Consider the following 20,343-nt stretch of genomic DNA (forward strand, 5'->3'; position numbering starts at 1 on the left):
ATCAGCGTGGTGGATGTTTTGGTACCTACCCTTACCACCTGGGGGCGGACTGTCAGGAAGTCCAGGATCCAGTTGCAGAAGAAGGTGTTTAGTCCCAAGGTCCTTAGCTTAATGATGAGCTTTGAGGGCACTATGGTGTTGAACGCTAAGCTGTAGTCAATGAACAGCATTTCACATAGGTGTTCCTTTTGTCCAGGTGGGAGTGTGGAGTGCAATAGAGATTGCATCATCTGTGGATCTGTTGGGGTGTTATGCAAATTGGAATGGGTCTAGGGTTTCTGGGATAATGGTGTTGATGTTGATGTGAGCCATGACCGGCCTTTCAAAGCACTTGGCTATACATGGCTACAGACATGAGTGCTACGGGTCGGTAGTCATTAAGGCAGGTTTCCTTAGTGTTCTTGGGCATAGAAGTCCCCCTTGGCCATAGGGACTATGGTGGTCTGCTTGAAACATGATTATATTACAGACTCAGTCAGGGACAGGTCGAAATGGTCAGTGAAGACACTTGCCAGTTGGTCAGCGCATGCTTGGAGTACACGCCCTGGTAATCCGTCTGGCCCTGCGGCCTTGTGAATGTTGACCTGTTTAAAGGTCTTACTCACATTGGCTATGGAGACCGTGATCACACAGTCGTCCAGAATAGCTGATGCTCTCATGCATGTTTCAGTGTTACTTGCCTCGAAGTGAGCATAGAAGTAATTTAGCTTGTGTCACTGGGCAGCTTGCGGCTGTACTTCCCTTTGTAGTCTGTAGTAGTTTGCAAGCTCTGCCACATCTGACGAGCATTGTAGCCGGTGTAAGTATGATTCAATATTAGTTCTGTATTTACGCTTTGCCTGTTTGATGGTTCTTTGGAGGGCATAGTGGTATTTCTTATAAGTTTCCTGCTCCTTGAAAGAGGCAGCTCAACTCTTTAGCTCAGTGCAAATGTTGCCTGTAATCCATGGCTTCTGGTAGCTGTATGTAAGTACTGTCACTGTGAGGATGACATCATCAATGCACTTATTGATCAAGCCAGTGACTGATGTGGTGTACTCCTCAATGCCCCCGTAAGAATCCCAGAACATATTCCAATCTATGCTAGCAAAACAGTCCTGTAGCTTAGCATCTGCTTCATCTGACCACTCTTTTATTGACCAAGTCACTGGTGTTTCCTGCTTTTAGTTTTTGCTTGTAAGTAGGAATCAGGAGGATAGAATAATGGTCAGATTTGCCAAATGCGGGGCTTTGTACGCTTCTCTGTGTGTGGAGTAAAGGTGGTCTAGAGTTTTTTTTTTTTTTCCACATTTAATGTGCTGATAGAAATGAGGTAAAAGGGATTTAAGTTTCCCTGCATTAAAGTCCCCGGGCACTAGGAGCACCGCCTCTGGATGAGCCTTTTCCTGCTTGCTTATGGCTGTATACAGCTCATTGATTGCGGTCCTAGTGCCAGCAACGGTTTGTGGTGGTAAATAGCCAGCTATGAAGAATATAGTGTGCAGAAGGGCACGAAACAAAGTAGTGGTATGTGTTAATTGTAGGGGTGCCCATGGGGCTCGGGATCAGAACTGTCCTGTGCGAGAGAGGCAGGCTGAGGTTTCCCGGGTTAGAGTAGTGCAGAAGTCATATGCTGAGGCAGTGAAGAAAATAGAGTAAGATGGGTCAAGTGGAGGGATCCTGAGAGGAGTGGTGTGAGTAGGGATAAACCAACAAGTGATGTTTCAGTAAGATTGGATTTTTGGCATTTATGGCAATGGTTATCAACTGTACTGCAAGGATCCGTAAGTCGCAGAAAATAGAGGTTGTGGTGGTAGCTGCAGAGAGGTATTTGGGTGTCTCGAGACTTGACATCAGATGAGTTACATTATTTTTTACCTATCTTATTTTTTTACTTGACACCTATTTTCCTTAAAACTGTGTTGTTGGTTAAGGGCTTGTAGTAAAGTAAGCATTTCACTGTTGTATTCGGCGCATGTGACAAAGTATGGTATTGTTTTTATTATTATAAATAAAGTGGTGTTAGATTGTAGGGTATTTGTTGTATTTATTTTTTCAAGCAAATGAGTTATACTCCAGTCTAGTAGGTGGCGGTAATGCAACATTTATTGGATGCCACCTCAACGAATAAGAGAAAAAAAAGATCGATTAAGGTTTGTGCAAGAGTCACTTTTTGCCCTCACGTATATCCGCTTTCAACACTCCGAGGGGGAAAAAGCACGTGGAGCGCTGAACGCAACAAATACAGGCACATTTTCTGTCAAATAAAAGCTAACAAGTCCACTTGTTTAACTTACAAAGCACAAGTTATTCGTCACGATGTTTCTGCAGTTCTACTTGAACGAGAATGGGGAGAGAGTTTACACTCTGAAGGTAGGTTTCGCTAGCTAACAACTAATTAACTAGCATGCAAACCCGTTAGCAATATTAAATGATGTGGTATAGAATCGTGTCCACTCTGTGCACGTAAATATTACGTCTTGTCTTCTGCATTGTAAGAAAAGTTTAGCGGAGTGCGTTAATCCATTGTTTTTTTTAGGGAGGTAGGCTAGCTGTGCATCAAAATAACGCTACCGCATATTAGGGCTTCACCCTAAGAAAAACGTTCCAGTTAACAACGCCATGTATTTACTATATAGAAACTCTACTTAACATATGTGAAATGTGTCCCTCGCTATCAAATAAACGTCTGAATCCAACTTTAGTCCGAAAAGCACCATATTCATGTCGTGTTAAACAGCCGGCTGCCATTAGACCACGCAGTTCACGTGAGAATTCCTACCATGAAAGTCTACCACGGTCTACTCAACACAGCAGGGATATGGTGCGGTTCAGACAGAAGTTGAATTCAGATGTTTATTTGATAGCGAAGCACACATTTCACTGTACGTCTGGTAGAGTTGCTAGAGATTATATATATATATATTATGCCCTTTTTGGACTGGAAACTTTTTGGGGTGAAGCTAGCTATATTGTATTATGGGTTATTCTCAGAGGGAGTCCAACCAATACAAAGACTCCCGATGTTGTGTCCCAAAGCTAAGCGGTAGGCAGTCAAGTAGGGCGACAGGTGAACCACTATCTGGGTTAGAGACCTAACGTTTAGATTCAATCTCCTATTCACCAGCTCTGCAAGCATTGTCAAAATACGTTCGTTGATCATATGGAGTTTTCTGAGAAACTATGCTCATTTACTCATGTTAAGGCCAATATGTACTGCCCAAAACACAACGTATACAAGCAGCCCCAAAAAATGCCAAATCAGCATCTCCTTACAAGCCACGCACAGGTCGGAAGTCGAAAACAGCTCTGGTACATACTGGCCATACAGGAGTAAATTTAAGATCGTATTTGGTGACAAGCAAACATATTTTGAAATTAAGGTTATAACGCTTTGCAGAGCTGGTGAATGGAAGTTTCAATCGGTGTTTAGAGGTCTCTAATACACCGATAGCCTAGCGGTAAGACCATTGGGCCCATAGAAATCTAATTCATTATATTTCTCTGGTTGGGACAGTAACTAAAAGGTCGTTAGTTCGAAGCTAGTTTGAATCTCAGAGGCGGCAAGGTGAAAAATCTGTTCCTGTGCCCTTGAGCTTAACCCCTAAATGCTCCAGGGTCGCCATTGATAATGTCAGACTCTGGCTGTGAACTGAACCAGTACCTGGGCTTGAGACTGACACCCAGTATCCTTAAATTCAAAGTCCCATTAACTAGCTCTGCAAATGTTTTAATGTCCACATATGTTTGGGCTTTAACCAAAATATGGAGTATGTACTTCCAAAACATGTCTAAATAAAATCAATGATACTTTCGGGATACAGTACTGTAGCGGGATCGGCTGACTTGGCAGTAATGAGTGATTTTTATTGCCGGTGCCGAAGGTAGATAATGTGCATGCGCACTTGGTCAAAAACGATACATTTTTATTTAGACCATTTTTGGAAGCACATACCATGCGTAACTGCAGTAATGACGATAGTTGCTGTGCGAACGCTCCATATTTTGGCGTTATGTTTACGGAGTTGGTTAATGGGACTTTGAATTGAAGAATCCTGGGCATCAGAGGAGATCTCATCTCCATCACAGGTACTGGTTCAGCTGTGACCCCACTCTCCGAAGGTCTCTCCGAGTTGAGATATGCAAAAAACACATGTTTATACGTTAATACAAACTTGTACATGTGTGAAATAGGACAAATATAATCACCCACCTAATTATTACTTGTATATGGTGTTATTCTTATTGTAGCTAGTTTCTGATTGTAACTGTTCTTAGGTCCTGCTTAGATGGCATCTCTAAACATCAACTACTGATGCAATTCATAACCTTCTCAGAGGTGGTCCACGTATCCAAACTTTACATCAAATTTTTTTCTGACCCTACAGCTTTTGTAGAAAATGGGCCTGTCCAACCCTGTAACGTTGTGACAAGCTATACTCCGCTACTTGTTCATGCTATCTCTTTCCTTGTCATACCTCTCTCCTCTCTTCACCCTGTGACCAAACAGAAGGTGGATCTATTGGGCCAGCCCACCAGCTCTGCCCATCCCGCCCGCTTCTCGCCTGACGACAAGTTCTCCCGGCACCGGGTAACCCTGAAGAAACGCTTCGGCCTCCTCCTCACCCAGCAGCCCAGACCAGTTCTGTGATTGAAGCATGAATGACAACTATTGTGCCTGATTCTCCCTCCAGGCCCGACCTGAACCGTAGACCTACTGTGTTGGCTTGGATATTTTCTTTGTACGTTGTCCTTTCTAGCACGGTTACAGCTAAACAGTACAGCTCAGCATGGCTCTAAAGTGTGAATCAGGCTTTGATTTATCATCAATTGATTTAAAAGACTCGCTCCACAATTGTTTGAGATGTATGGGCCCAGAGGATGTATGTCTTGGGGCTAGCCTGAGAAATCTGTTTATGAAAATCTCAGGCCTGCTCCTATATAGGCTATTTGCCCTGAAGAATGTAATTTTTAAATTGAGTTTTTATTTCTGTGTGTGTACAGAATATCATTCTGGACATGAAGTCCATACAGAGTGCTGTATGTGATTTTCCTAATCCTTATGAATGTGGTTTCAGAGCTGTCAATATCAACTGTTCAATTAACATGTACTAGTGTCAATATTTTTCTAAAGATATTTGTTTTGGAGATGGAGAATAAATTAAATGTGAGAACTACTCTTGTATGTGTACTGAAATGTAGTTGGATAAATGTATAGGACAGAGGTGCCATGGGGCTGTGAGGTTGCTTAGGCAGAGAGCTTTGTAGATATTGATTATATTTTTCAACAACTTTTTGTTAGCTAATTACGTTTTGATTGTGTATATATTATAATCTCCAGCAGATCTGTTTGCTTACAGGGTTTCTGTGTAGATTAAGACACCTTGGAACTGGTGCCAGATTCAGAATTGTACCTCAATCCTAGGGTGAGAAATGTATTGTACTCCTAATTGTTCCATCATCCCAACTGTTACACAGAGAAGATTGAACTACCGCTATTAATTAAACTAGCAGTTGTTCAATCTTGTTGTAAAATTTGGGATAATGGGATTACAATGCATTTATCAGCCCTGGATTGAGGCATGTTTTCCCGAGACAAATCTCACGCCGGCTCCATGGTGTCTTAATAGCGCTGCACGGTCAATCCGACCGTCAGCATTTGCCGTGCAGCATTTCCATTCTTGCGCTTTGGAGAGCTGTTGTAAAATAAGTGAGTTTATGTTTATACAGGACCTCCTGTAGCCAACCAATCATGTTAATGTGGAGCTCTAGAGACCTCCACATTGTTACCAAATTTGGGATTAGAACCTTCATACGGACCACATTTTCGGCTCAAGCATGAATTGTCTTTTAATCTACACAGGAATCCTAACGGAGCCTCGTGCAACTGTAAACAAGCAGGTCAGATCGGCTAGCTAGTATATACAGTGCATTCAGAAAGTATCAGACCCCTTGACTTTTTCCACATTTTGTTACATCACGTCCTTATTCTAAAATTGATTAAATTGTCCCCCCCTATTTACAAACAATACAGGTTTTTAGAAATGCATTAAAAAATAAAAAACAGACATACCTTATTACATAAGTACTCAAGACCCTTTGCTATGACGCTCAAAATTGAGCTCAGGTGCATCCTGTTTCCATTGATCATCCTTGAGCTGTTTCTACAACTTGATTGGAGTCCACCTGTGATAAATTCAATTGATTTGGATGTGCAAGGCACACATCTGTCTATATAAGGTCCCACAGTTGACAGTGCACGTCAGAGCAAAAACCAAGCCACGAGGTCAAAAGAGTTGTCCAAGAACACAGTCATTCTTAATTGGATGAAGTTGGGAACCACCAAGACTCTTCCTAGAACTGGCCAAACTAAGTAATCGGGGGAGAAGGGAATTGGTCAGGGAGGAGACCGAGAACCCAATGGTCACTGACCAAATTCCTCTGTGAAGATGGGAGAACCTTCCAGTAGGACAACCATATGCAGCATTCTACCAATCAGGTCTTTAGGTTAGAGTGGTCAGACAGAAGCCTTTCCTCAGTAAAGGGCAGTTTGCCAAAAGGCACCTAAGGACACTCCGATCATGAGAAACAAGATTGAACTCTGGCGTGAATGCCAAGTGTCACATCTGGAAGAAACATTACACCGTCACTACGGTGAGGCATGGTGGTGCAGCATCATGCCGTGGGGATGTTTTTCAGCGGCAGGCACTGGAAGCCTAATCTGGATCGAGGGAAAGATGACCAGCCAAGTACAGAGATCCTTGATGATAACCTGCTTCAGAGCACTCCGGACCTCAAACTGGGGTGATTGTTCACCTTCCAACAGGACAACAACCATAAGCACACAGCCAAGACAATGCAGGAGTGACTTTGGGACAAGTTTCTGAGTGGCCCAGCCCGATCAAACAAATCTGGAGAGACCTGAAAATAGCTGTGCAGTGACACTCCCCATCCAACCTGCCAGAGTTTGAGAGGATTTGCAGAGAAGACTGGGAGAAACTCCCCAAATACAGGTAGCTAAACTTGTAGCGTCATACCCAAGAACACTTGAGGCTGTAATCGCTGCCAAAGGTACCTCAACAAAGTACTGCTTAGTCTGAATAATTATGTAAATGTTATATTTGACATTTTGTTATGTACAAGCAACAAAAAAGTCGTTAAGTTGTATCTTTTTATTACATTAATATTAAAATGTGAGTAAAACACGTTTTAAGTTGTGATGACATATCGTTTTCTGTGTATTCTGACATGTTATAGGACAGGATACAGTAGAAATTGAGTTATTTATTCAAGAACATTCAAATGATTGTTAAACTGTAGTTCACAAAAATAGCTTTTCCACTTAGCTAACTCGAGCTCGCGGAACTTCAACTTGTTTGTCGCTCTGTGGAAATGATGTCACTTCCTCTTCACGAGACAATCACGGAAGCTGGTGCAATGTCATTTTTTTTAGGATAAATTATCACGGGCGAAATTCAGAAAAGTGGGACAGAGCAGATTTCGGGGTAATAATGGAGGTAAGATGCGTATAAAGTTTCGCAGTGGGGAATCACGCGTGGTCGCCATATTCACTACGTGTACAGATTGGATCGCACAAGTGTCCACAATCTTTGGTTTTCCAACACACAATGAACACTCACGCTCAGCCCGACATCAATTCCGATATAACGTTCGCTTACAGTTTCCTAGTTTGTCACTAGAGCTGCAGTTCGCTTCTGGTTCTTTAAAAGTCATTGAAGCCTTAGACGAACTTGTTAGTGAGTTTCACGTGGCCTTGTTTCAAAGGCTGAGAACGCTTGCTAGTAAAACCAAGAGCTCAACACAGGAAACGTGCAGTCAAGATCCCTTTCTTACCATATTCCGACTGTTCAAATAAACCTGCGACAATGGCTATTTACCTAAATTAATGTTGACGATTGGCTTTACCAAATATTTGAAATTGAGTTACTAGTGGTCTGGGATATTCTGCCTCCAGAGAATAAACTGTTAAAATTATTTAATTAGGTGTACTAGGCCATTGGGATGAACCATTTGAGAAAAATGGGGTCCTGGGGGGGGAGAAGTCTGTGCGATTTGTTTACTTATTTCAATTAGAGTGGTTGTATACAGACTTGAGTCAGCCATATGATTATCTACACAAGAACGTTGATTGTTACATGATGACAAATCTTTGAACTAAAACAACTGTGAATGCAAAAGTCCGAAACCCCAGACACCCTCTATTCCCAACCATTCCCCACACAGGAACCCGACCCACGGTGATTGATTCCAATCCAAATCCACAGTTCGGGATCCATTGAGCAGCCTTGTTCGAGCGCAGAGCAGCTGTGAAAAAGAACCAGACGAGCTCAATTCTGAAATGCCTCAAGACACATCAAAATACGGTTATTTGCGGGACTCCATATAACTTGTAATATTACCCATCCGTTAACATGAGTTTCTGTTTTTTGTCGGGTGTAGTAGCTGTATAATTTTAACCAGACATACCACTAGCACATGATTCGGTACCACACAGCCTTGCGTCAGCTAGGATAGCCACGCGAATTAGTCAAGAGACAGGTTATTTTTGGTGTGAGTGAGAGCGCTGGGGTGCATTATAATAAATATTTGGCCATATGAGCATAGCTAACAACTGCTTCGTTTCATATCAAGTCGCTAAATCCTGCCAATTTCATGACAGAAATCTGAATTCATTGTAGACGTTTTAGATTATAGATTTATTCCGCATATCAACCAATTGCATTGATTTAATGTCATACGGGGCGCCATTAGATAATGGACCTGAATTTTTATTCCGATCTAACGGATGGGACTGGGCCACACGGAGATCCAGAATTCCTGGACCCTGGGTCTTTCAATGGATATGACAATAAGGTGACTGACAGTGAGATTGATTTGACAAGCGACCTGTGTGTCTGTCTGTGTGTTGTGCTCTATGGAAAACTCACGGACTCTCACATGCACTCAGAATCCTGTACAATAACTATTTTACAACAGCATATAAGGGCTTGGTTGAATATGTAGTATATACAGTACATGTGTGTGGGGAAGTGATGTGAGCTCAGCTGTTATTGGGATTTTAAATGTTTTGATTAATGGTAAAGTTTGTGTGAACATTATATATTTTTAATTTAAAATTTATTTAATTAGGCAAGTCAATATTTGAATTTATTATAGATCCCCTGGCAGCAGCTACTCTTCCTGGGGTCCAGCAAATTTAAGGCAGTTTATACAATTTAAAAAACATTACAATACATTCAGACTGTGTGCTCCTACTCTACCACTACCACATATACAGTGGGGCAAAAAAGTATTTAGTCAGCCACCAATTGTGCAAGTTCTCCCACTTAAAAAGATGAGAGGCCTGTAATTTATCATAGGTACACTTCAACTATGACAGACAAAATGAGGGAAAAAAATCCAGAAAATCACATTGTAGGATTTTTAATGAATGTATTTGCAAATTATGGTGGAAAATAAGTATTTGGTCAATAACAAAAGTTTATCTCAATACTTTGTTATATACCCTTTGTTGGCAATGACAGAGGTCAAATGTTTTCTGTAAGTCTTCACAAGGTTTTCACACACTGTTGCTGGTATTTTGGCCCATTCCTTCATGCAGATCTCCTCTAGAGCAGTGATGTTTTGGGGCTGTTGCTGGGCAACACGGACTTTCAACTCCCTCCAAAGATTTTCTTTGGGCTTGAGATCTGGAGACTGGCTAGGCCACTCCAGGACCTTGAAATGCTTCTTACGAAGCCACTCCTTCGTTGCCCGGGTGTGTGTTTGGGATCATTGTCATGCTGAAAGAACCAGCCACATTTCATCTTCAATGCCCTTGCTGATGGTAGGCTTTGTTACTTTGGTCCCAGCTCTCTGCAGGTCATTCACTAGGTCCCCCCGTGTGGTTCTGGGATTTTTGCTCACCGTTCTTGTGATCATTTTGACCCCACGGGGTGAGATCTGCGTGGAGCCCCAGATCGAGGGAGATTACCAGTGGTCTTGTATGTCTTCCATTTCCTAATAATTGCTCCCACAGTTGATTTCTTCAAACCAAGCTGCTCACCTATTGCAGATTCAGTCTTCCCAGCCTGGTGCAGGTCTACAATTTTGTTTCTGGTGTCCTTTGACAGCTCTTTGGTCTTGGCCATAGTGGAGTTTGGAGTGTGACTGTTTGAGGTTGTGGACAGGTATCTTTTATACTGATAACAAGTTCAAACAGGTGCCATTAATACAGGTAACGGGTGGAGGACAGAGGAGCCTCTTAAAGAAGAAGTTACAGGTCTGTGAGAGCCAGAAATCTTGCTTGTTTGTAGGTGACCAAATACTTATTTTCCACCATAATTTGCACATAAATTCATAAAAAATCCTACAATGTGATTTTCTGGATTTTTCCCCCTCATTTTGTCTGTCATAGTTGAAGTGTACTACCTATGATGAAAATTACAGGCCTCATCTGTTTAAGTGGGAGAACTTGCACAATTAGTGGCTGATTAAATACTTTTTTGCTCCACTGTATACAGTACAAAATCCATGCGTACGTGTGTGTGTGTGTATAGTGTGTATGCTATCGTGTGTGTATATGCACCTATGTTTGTGTTGCTTCACAGTCCCTGCTGTTCAATAAGGTGTTTTTTTAATCTGTTTATTAAATCAAAATGTTCTGTTTGCATGAGTTACTTGATGTGGAATAGAGTTCCATGTAGTCATGGCTCTATTTAGTACTATGCGCCTTCCATAGTCTGTTCTGGACTTGAGGACTGTGAAGAAACCTCTTGTGGGGTATACATGGGTGTCCGAGCTTTGCGCCAGTAATTCAAACAGACAGCTCGGTGCATTCGACATGTCAATACATCTCATAAATACAAGCAGTGAGGAAGTAAATTTCTCCTCCACTTTGAGCCAGGAGAGATTGACATGCATGTTATTAATATTATCCCTCTGTGTACATCCAATGGCCAGCCGAGCTGCCCAATTCTGAACCAATTGCAATTTTCCTAAGTCTTTTTTTGTGGCACCTGACCCCACGACCGAACAGTAGTCCAGGTGCAACAAAACTAGGGCCTGTAGGACCTGCCTTGTTGATAGTGCTGTCAAGAAGGTAGAGCAGTGCCTTATCATAGACACCCCATCTTAGCTACTGTATCAATATGTTTTGACCATGACAGTTTACATTCCAGGGTAACTCCAAGCAGATTAGTCACCTCAACTTGCTCAATATCCACATGATTTATTAACATATTTAGTTGAGGTTTAGGGCTTTGTGAATGATTTGTCCCAAATACAATTCTTTTAGTTTTATAAATATTTAGGACTAACTTATTCCTTGCCACCCACTCTGAAACTAACTGCAACTCTTTGTTTAGTGTTGTGGTCATTTCAGTCGCTGTAGTAGCTGACATGTATATTGTTGAGTCATCCGCATACATAGACACTCTGGCTTTCTTCAAGGCCAGTGGCAATTCATTAGTAAAGAATGAAAAAAGTAATGGGCCAAGACAGCTACCTTGGGGAATTTCTGATTTTACCTGGATTATGTTGGAGAGGCTTCCATTAAAGAACACCCTCGGTGTTCTGCAAAACAGGTAACTCTTTATCCACAATATAGCAGGGGATGTAAAGTCATAACACAAGTTTTGCCAGCAGCAGACTGATTAATGTCAAAGAGCCGCACTGAAGTCTAACCATCTTTTTATCATCAATTTCACTCAGCCAATCATCAGTAATTTGTGTAAGTGCTGTGCTTGTTGAATGTCCTTCTCTATAAGCATGCTGAAAGTCTGTTGTCAATTTGTTTAAAATAGCATTTTATCTGGTCAAACACAATTTTTTCCAAAAGATTAATTAAGGGTTGGTAACAGGCTGATTAGTCGGCTATTTGAGCCAGTAAAGGGGGCCCTACTATTCTTAGGTAGCGGAATGACATTTGCTTCACTCCAAGCCTGAGGGCACACACTTGCTAGTAGGCTTAAATTGAAGATGTGGCAAATAGGAACGGCAATATCATCCGCTATTATCCTCAGTCATTTTCCATCCAAGTTGTCAGACCCCGGTGGCTTGTCATTGTTGATAAACAATAATTTGTTCACCTCTTCCTCACTAACTTTACGGAATTTAAAATTACAATGCTTGTTCTGTCATAATTCGGGCATTTTTCCTTCGATGTGTACTATCAGCATTTGTTGCTGGCATGTTATGCCTAAATATGCTAATCTTGCCAATGAAAAAATCATTAAAGTAGTTGGCAATATCAGTTGATTTTGTGATGGATGAGCCATCTGATTCGATGAATGATGGAGCTGAGTTTGCCTTTTTCCCCAGAATTTCATTTAAGGCACTCCAAAGTTTTTTTACTATCAATCCTTATTTCATTTATCTTGGTTTCATAGTGTAGTTTCTTCTTTTTATTCAGTTTAGTCACATGATTTCTCAATTTGCAATACGTTTGCCAATTGGTTGTGCAGCCAGACTTATTTGCCATTCCTTTTGCCTCATCCCTCTCAACCATACAATTTTTCAATTCCTCATCAATCCATGGGGATTTAGCCATTTTCTTAATGGTGCATACTTATTAGCAACTGGAGTAAGCAATTTCATAAATGTTTCAAGTGCAGTGTCTGTTTGCTCCTCATTACACACCACGGACCAACAAATATTCTTTACATCAATAACATAGGAATCACTACAAAACTTCTTGTATGACCTCTTATACACTATGTTAGGCCCAGCCGTTGGGACTTTGGTTTTCCTAGATATGGCTACTATGTTGTGATCACTACATCTGATGGATCTGGATACTGCTTTCAAGCTCATTTCTGCAGCATTAGTAAAGATGTGATCAATACATGTTGATGATGTCATTCCTGTGTCGTTTATAACTACCCTGGTAGGTTGACTGATAACCTGAACCAGGTTGCAGGCACTGGTTACAGTTTGTAGCTTTTTCTTGAGTGGGCAGCTTGATGAAAGCCAGTCAATATTTAAATCAACCAGAAATTATACTCTCTGTTGTTATCGCATACATTATCAAGCATTTCACACACATTATCCAGATACTGACTTAGCACTTGGTGGTCTATTGCAGCTTCCCACCAGAATGGGCTTTAGGTGAGGCAGATGAACCTGTATCCATATTATTTCAATAGTATTTGACATGAGATCTTCTCTAATCTTTACAGGAATGTGGTTCTGAATATAAACGGCACCTTCACCATTGGCATTTCTATATTTTCTATCAATGTTATAACCTTGTATTGCTACCACTGTATCAAAGGTATTATCTAAGTGAGTTTCAGAGATAGTCAGAATATGAATGTCATCTGTTACTAGTAAATTATTGATTTCATGAACCTTGTTTCTTAAGCTGCATATATTAACAAGGGCTATTTTGAGCACTTTTCTTCTGGAATGCTTAATTGCTTTCGTTGCTTTACTGGGAAGCTTAGCAGCAGTAGATGTGCTCAGTTAAGAACAAATTCTTATTTACAATGACGGCCAGACCCGGACGACACTGGGCCAATTGTGCGCCGCCCTATGGGACTCCCAATCACGGCCGGATGTGAAACAGCAGCCTTGTATGATGCCACAGATGTTTTAAAGGGATGCTGACTGTTAGGATGATGATGAGACTTATTCTCCTATGTGATGATGATTTGACCCGTGTGTGTGTTTCAGTTCCCTGAAGGCAGTAGTAACTACCTGACCATCAGCGGGGCGGGCCATCCATTCCTCTCATCCTCTGAGGTAGCTACTCATTCCTTCCTTCCACTTCTCTCGCTTCTAAACTCTCATTCGCTCTCTTTTTCTCTCGACTATCCTGTCTCTCTCTCTCTTTTTACAACACTCACACCCAATATAGCAGGGGAGGATGTCTCAATCTATAATAATAATAACCTTTGCTCTTCCCACCCTCTTCTCTCTTCCTCTTTTCTCCATACCCCCTTTCCTTCTTACCATCTCCGCTCCCCCATCGTCTCTTCTCCCTCTCGTTCTTCCACAATAGACGTTCCACACCCCCAGTCTGGGAGATGAGGAGTTCGAGATCCCCCCCATCTCACTGGATCCAGACCAGGCGCTCATCGCGTCCGATGTGGTGGCCCATTTCGGAGAGCTATCGGATAGAGAGCACAGTGGCTTGTCCACCCCCGGGAACGTTGTGGTCGGGGGAGACGATCCGTCCTTCGCCTCCACCTTTGTGAATCCCCACCCGGGATCTCAGGGACTGGACCACCACCTGAGTCTGGGGGTCATCAGTCAGCCAGGTGGAGGAGGAGCTATTCTGGGGTCTGCTCTGGGCATGGTGAGGACTGCAAGGGTTGAGAATGCTTTTGTAATGGCACCCTATTCTCTATGTAGTGCACTGCTTTTGAAAAGGGCCTGCATATGAATCTGGTCAAATGTAATACACTATATACAGTACCAGTCAAAAGTTTGGACACACCTACTCATTCCAAGGTTTTTTTATATTTTTTACTATTTTCTACATTGTAGAATAATAGTGAAGACATCTTCACCTGGAATGCTTTTCCAACAGTCTTGAAGAAGTTCCCACATATGCGAAGCACTTGGCTGCTTTTCCTTCGCTCAATTGGGTTGATTGATGTCAGGTGATATTAGAGGCCAGGTAATCTGATGCAGACCTCCATCACTCCTTCTTGGTCAAATAGCCCTTACTAAACTCTAATGAACTTATCCTCTGCAGCAGAGGTAACTCCTTTCCTGTGGTGGTCCTCATGAGAGCCAGTTTCATCATAGCGCTTGATGGTTTTTACGACTGCGCTTAAAGAAACTTTCACAGCTCTTGAAATGTTCTGTATTGACTGACCATGTCTTCAAGTAATGGACTGTCACTTCTCTTTGCTTATTATAGCTGTTCTTGTCATAATATGGACTCTGTCTTTTACCAAATATGGCTATCTTCTGTATACCACCCCTACCATATCACAACACAGCTGATTGGCTCAAAGGAAAGAAATTCCACAAATTCACTTTTAACAAGGCACACCTGTTAATTGAAATGCATTCCAGGTGACTACCTCATGAAGTTGGTCGAGAAAATGCCAAGAGTGTGCGAAGCTGTCATCAAGGCAAAGGGTGGCTACTTTGAAGAATATAAAATATATTTTGATTTGTTTAAAACTTTTTTGGTTTACTACATGATTCCATATGTGTTATTTCATCATTTTGATTTCTTCACTAATTATTCTACAATGTAGAAAATAGAAAAATAAAGAAAAACCCTGGAATGAGTAGGTGTGTCCAAACATTTGACTGGTACTGTAGGTAATAGCCTATTAGGGTGCCATTTCCGACACAATTAGTTCTTGCCAGAAATGTGAAATTATATGAATTGGGCCCTTTTCACACCACAGTCCATTCTTTGATAACAAGATGGCTGCTGCCTGTAATCAGGCCCGGTCCTGGCCCTTCTGCCAACCTAGGCGAGACAATTTTATTGGGTTCATTTTCGGTTCTGAATGAAAGTTGAACATATGTCTAGAGTAGGACTGGACCGGACCAAACCTGAACCAAACATAAACATCTATGTTTGGGCCAAATCAAGGCCGGTCCAGACCAGACCAAATCTCAATTTAACATAGACATACGTCTATGATTGGTCCAGATTAGATCCGGTCCATGGATGTTGAAATCAAGTCCGGACGACACCAAATCAATACACAAAAAAGACGTCCTGACAGGACCAAAAGAAATACGTCCAAAAAGACGTCCTCGTTGGTCCGTGCTTACTGGGGTGCAGTGGAGGCTGGTGGGACGAGCTATAGGAGGACGGGCTCATTGTAATGGCTGGACTGGAATAAATGGGACGGTATCAATGACCACAATGACATTTTATGAATGCTCATCCATGTGATAGACCTACCATTTGTAAAAAAAAATATTTAAAAAATAGGCAGTTGCATTGGCTTTAACAGTCCTGATTCCTGTTAATAATCATTTTGGCTGTTTTAAGCTCTGAATATCAGCTCCCCAACTTTATCAGGAGTTATCCTGAGCCTATTTGCAATGAGAATAAATGTGTTTACATAGCGGGAAATGCAGAAGCATTTGATTTTTCACTATGATCATTTTGTAAAAACAATTATGGATACAAACTTGAAACCAGTGATTATCATGACAATTTAGCCCACGGTGTGACACTCCTGGACAGCAGTTGGGAGTAGCCTGATTTTTCCATTCCATATTATCCATTTTATTTTGAGCTGTACTGTTTTAAGGATATGATGTTTGTTAACATGCCATATTCGCATCGAAGCCATTTAGGTTAGGCTATTTGATCTGCGAAGCGTGCATGATGTTAAAAGTGTCTCATGACATTGACATACATTTTACCTGTAGGCTACAGCAAAGGCCATATACTCTTTCTACCATAGGCTAAATGATTTATGTTAGATGATTTTTTTGAAGCAATGTTGGTGGAGTGCCGCAGCGGTGTGTCTCGCCAACAGCACACTGGAGAGGCGCATTCGGCATGGACGAGCAAAATATTTTGCGCCCCTGCTGTTGACAAAGTGGCCTCTGCTTATCACAGGAGGGGATCAGCGCTCACCTAAATAATCCATATGCCACTAGGTGAGAGGAATTGTAGTTATTTTTGGGCAAAATTATGTGAGGTTTTATGTGTTGTTGACGGTGTGTCGCCCTCGTCAATCTGCTGCTGTCGACGGCCGCCTAATCCTGCCTAATGGGCGGGCCAGTCCTGCCTGCCTGTAATACATTGTCTTTGGCTTTTTCTGAGTATGAACCCTGCCTCATTTTCCAGGATCTGGGCCACCCTGTTGGCTCCCAGTTCAGCAGCTCCTCCCCCATGACCATAGACGTCCCGCTGAGTGACATGGACCACAGCCTGTTGGGCCACAACCAGCTGATCACCATCGACCAATCGGAGCTCAGCGCCCAGCTGGGGCTCAGCTTAGGGGGCGGGGCCAACCTGGCGAGGTCGCAGTCACCTGACCAACCACTGTCGGCCGCTGCTTCGCCGGCCGGCTCGCTACAGGACGATGACATGGACGACTTCAGACAGGTCAGTCCTATTGGTCGGTCTGTCTACTAGTCAGTCTGTCTGTTTATTGGTTCGTCTGTCTGCCTCAGTCTCTTCATTGATTACAGTCACACATTTTATAGGAAACTGATGTCCTTGTTTTTGCTATTCCTCCCTTTCTCCCATCCCACCCCTCCTTCTTCCATTCTAACTCAGCAGAGTGTGCTGGTGGAGTCCCCTATCTCTCTCGGTGTCATCTCCCTCGAGCCCCCTCTCTCCGACTCCCCCATTCCTTCCTTTGCTCCGTCCTCCAACACCCCTCCTACCCTCGTCCGGAGAGGGGCAGTGGCCGGAGGGGGAGGAGGGAAGAAAGGGAAGAAAAAGAAAGACCCTAACGAGCCCCAGAAGCCTGTGTCGGCCTACGCTCTGTTCTTCAGGGACACGCAGGCAGCCATTAAGGGCCAGAACCCCAGCGCCACCTTCGGAGAGGTGTCCAAGATAGTGGCCTCCATGTGGGATAGCCTGGGGGAGGAGCAGAAGCAGGTACACACATTCACATGTGCAAACACGCATGTTCACAATCACATTCACTACACATTCACTATCCCTGCATGTGTATTCCTCTCAGGTGTACAAGAGGAAGACGGAAGCAGCGAAGAAGGATTATCTCGAGGCTCTGGAAGCCTACAGAGATCATCAGCTTTCTCAGGTGAGGCAAGACGAGTATTCCTAGAGAGCACTTCAGTTATTTGTGTGAGTAAGTTTATTATGATGGCCACCCTTTGTCAGTGTGTAAACTACATCTCCTCTTTTCCCTCTCAACTCCTCTCTCTTGCAACCCCTCTACCTTTCTCCTCCTCTTCTCTCTCCCAGCCGACCATTGAGGTTCTGGACAGTTCCCCGTCGCCTCCCTCTCCTCCTCCCGTTGCCCCACTCCCCGCCCCTGCTCCCCGTTCCACCCGTTCCTCCGTCCCCCACCTCGCCCCTGAAGAGAACACCATCACCAACATCTGCACCTCCAACATCATCCTAGCAGGTGGAGACCTCCCTCAGGTCACCACCCGATCCCGTACAGGGGCGCAAAAACCCCCCACTCCTACGCCCGCCCTGGCCCTAAACCCCCCCACCGTTACGAAAATCATCATCAAGCAACAGACGTCGCCATCAGGGGTAATGGTGGTGTCAAGTAGTACGGTATTGTCTACTCGGCAGCCGCCACCACTCCAACAGATGCAGAACACCCCTCCTCCGCCCCGTCTCCAGCAGATGGTACATGCCCAGGCCCCACCGCCCCTGCAGGCCAAACCAAGAGGCGGGGGTGCCATGGCACCACCCCCTCTGCAGATCAAGATCGTCCCTCCCGCCTCAGATTTGGACTCTCCCTTTATCGACACGGCGGCAGGGGGGTTAGCCGCGTTGGGGGGGGGCACTCCGACCTCGGGGGAGGTGGTACAGTCCGCTGCCTTAGTAACGGCCTGTTCGACGGAAGCCGAGGACGGGGCGGAAGGAGAGGATGGGGTATGAGAAGTATAGAATAGAAAAACTTTTGCATATATTTTCATAATTTTCTCTGAAAACTCAGGGCCCTTGTCATCTAATGATTGGTATCCTTCACACTGCTGTATATCAACCACTGTCTTTCTCTCTCCTCTACCTCTCTCTCCCTCCGGTCTTTCACCTCTCCCTCCCTTCCCAGATGCAGGTGGAGTTGAATGTGTCTCCAGGGCCAGATGTGACCCAGACCTGCAGCCCTAACCTGTGTGTCCGAGCCGGCTGCACCAACCCAGCTGTAGAGAACAAGGACTGGGACAGGGAATACTGCAGCAACAAGTGTGTCGCCACACACTGCAGGTACAGACAGATAGATGGCTGGACATAGGCTGCGTTAAGACAGGCAGCCCAATTCTGCGCTTTTTAAACGTTTTTTCACTTTTGATCAATCAGATAAGTGCGAAAAATAATCTGATGTGAAAAGATCTGATGATTGGTCAAAATACCAATTTGTGGAAAAAATATTGTCTAAATACAGCCATACAGACACATATACAGAACACACTGACATTACCACCTGAAACACTTAGGAGTCAAGGTAGATCATGTTCTTCCCAAAGAATGGTCTCGAGGCTGAGAGAACCGCACACCTGTTTAGGCGAGGTGCTGGCTAGCGGAGTAGAACACTTGGAAAAGAAAAGGAGAGCCGCACACTCTAGGAGCTCCGATGCAATAATGTTATAACCTAATAACCAACATTTCGACAGCTCAGATCCAGACTCATTGTGGAGAAGAAACGAATGTCCGTGGGCGTGGCGTAGCATTTGGCGGCAGCCAGGAAAGGAAAATGTCGATAAAGCAACATTTCTGCTCTAATTATCATTTAATTGATTTATTATTGATTAGTTGATCTATTTTATTTTTTGTTTTCTTCTCCAATTTATTGTCTTCAAAGGGATGTGTTCATGGCCTGGTGTGCGATCCGAGGGCAGGACTCCACTGTCACGTAAGGAATGGACAGAAGAGAGGAGTGATAGATGGACAAAGACTTCAAAGAGGAGTGAGAGGAGAGAAGAGTGATATATGGACATGATAGGGATTAGCCAGGACTAAAGAGAAAGGAGAGGGGAGTGAAGAATGGAGAAGAGGAGGGACTTGGCTTTTTTCCACAACCAGACTTTGTCCTCATAGAATAATCAAGCAGAAGACCAATACTCCTGTGCTGATACATTGTGAAGTTTAAATAATAATATCATTTTCTATTAAATGTTTTTAAGGTAATATCTAATATAACACTACAGGCACCACTGGTATGTCTCTTGCATTTCATAGCTCGTGCCATAGAGTTGGACAAAGGGCACATATCTGCAAATGGTGCTGTACATGCAAAAATAGACTGTGTTAATCTATCCAACTCTACAGCTAATGATGGTTTTTCTACTGACCGTGTTATCAGTGTTGTCCTTACAAGTCATTTCAAGGTATGTACAGTGCATTCGGAAAGTATTTAGACCCCTTGACTTTTTCCTCATTTTGCTACGTTACAGCCTTATTCTAAAATTGATTAAATGAAAAAAAATCTTCATCAATTTACACACCCCATAATGACAAAGCAAAAACAGTTAAAAAAAAAAACATTTTTGCAAATGAAAAAAAAATAAACAACAGAAATACCTTATTTACATAAGTATTCAGACCCTTTGCTATGAGACTCGAAATTGTTTCCACTGATCATCCTTAAGATCTTTCTACTGATTAGACATGATTTGAAAAGGCACACACCTCTCTATATAAGGTCCCACAGTTGACAGTGCATGTCAGAGCAAAAACCAAGCCATGAGTAGGGCTGTTGTGGTGACCATATTACTGCCACA

The 20,343-nt window shown here is 43.1% G+C and overlaps 2 protein-coding genes across 3 annotated transcripts; both read left to right on the plus strand.

Annotated features, from left to right (window-relative positions):
* The first annotated feature begins 2,146 nt into the window (after positions 1-2,146).
* LOC124014092 (H/ACA ribonucleoprotein complex subunit 3) lies at positions 2,147-5,156 on the plus strand. Its single transcript, XM_046328798.1, has 2 exons — positions 2,147-2,352; positions 4,490-5,156. The coding sequence occupies exons 1-2, from the start codon at positions 2,299-2,301 to the stop codon at positions 4,628-4,630; spliced, it is 195 nt and encodes a 64-aa protein (XP_046184754.1). The 5' UTR covers positions 2,147-2,298; the 3' UTR covers positions 4,631-5,156.
* Positions 5,157-7,398: 2,242 nt separating this feature from the next.
* On the plus strand, positions 7,399-20,071 carry LOC124014124 (TOX high mobility group box family member 4-B-like). 2 transcript variants are annotated; one of them, XM_046328853.1, is made up of 10 exons: positions 7,402-7,496; positions 8,224-8,853; positions 13,654-13,722; positions 13,982-14,278; positions 16,760-17,020; positions 17,198-17,521; positions 17,607-17,687; positions 17,852-18,496; positions 18,675-18,829; positions 19,425-20,071. In XM_046328853.1, exons 2-10 carry the CDS (start codon positions 8,755-8,757, stop codon positions 19,477-19,479), a joined length of 1,986 nt encoding a protein of 661 aa, XP_046184809.1. In that variant the 5' UTR covers positions 7,402-7,496; positions 8,224-8,754; the 3' UTR covers positions 19,480-20,071. The 2 variants fall into 2 exon arrangements, with proteins under 2 accessions (XP_046184810.1, XP_046184809.1); XM_046328854.1 differs by lacking the exon at positions 8,224-8,853 and having other exon boundaries at positions 7,399-7,496.
* Positions 20,072-20,343: the final 272 nt, after the last annotated feature.

The sequence above is a fragment of the Oncorhynchus gorbuscha genome, linkage group LG25, assembly GCF_021184085.1.
Source record: "Oncorhynchus gorbuscha isolate QuinsamMale2020 ecotype Even-year linkage group LG25, OgorEven_v1.0, whole genome shotgun sequence".
NCBI lineage: Eukaryota > Metazoa > Chordata > Actinopteri > Salmoniformes > Salmonidae > Oncorhynchus > Oncorhynchus gorbuscha.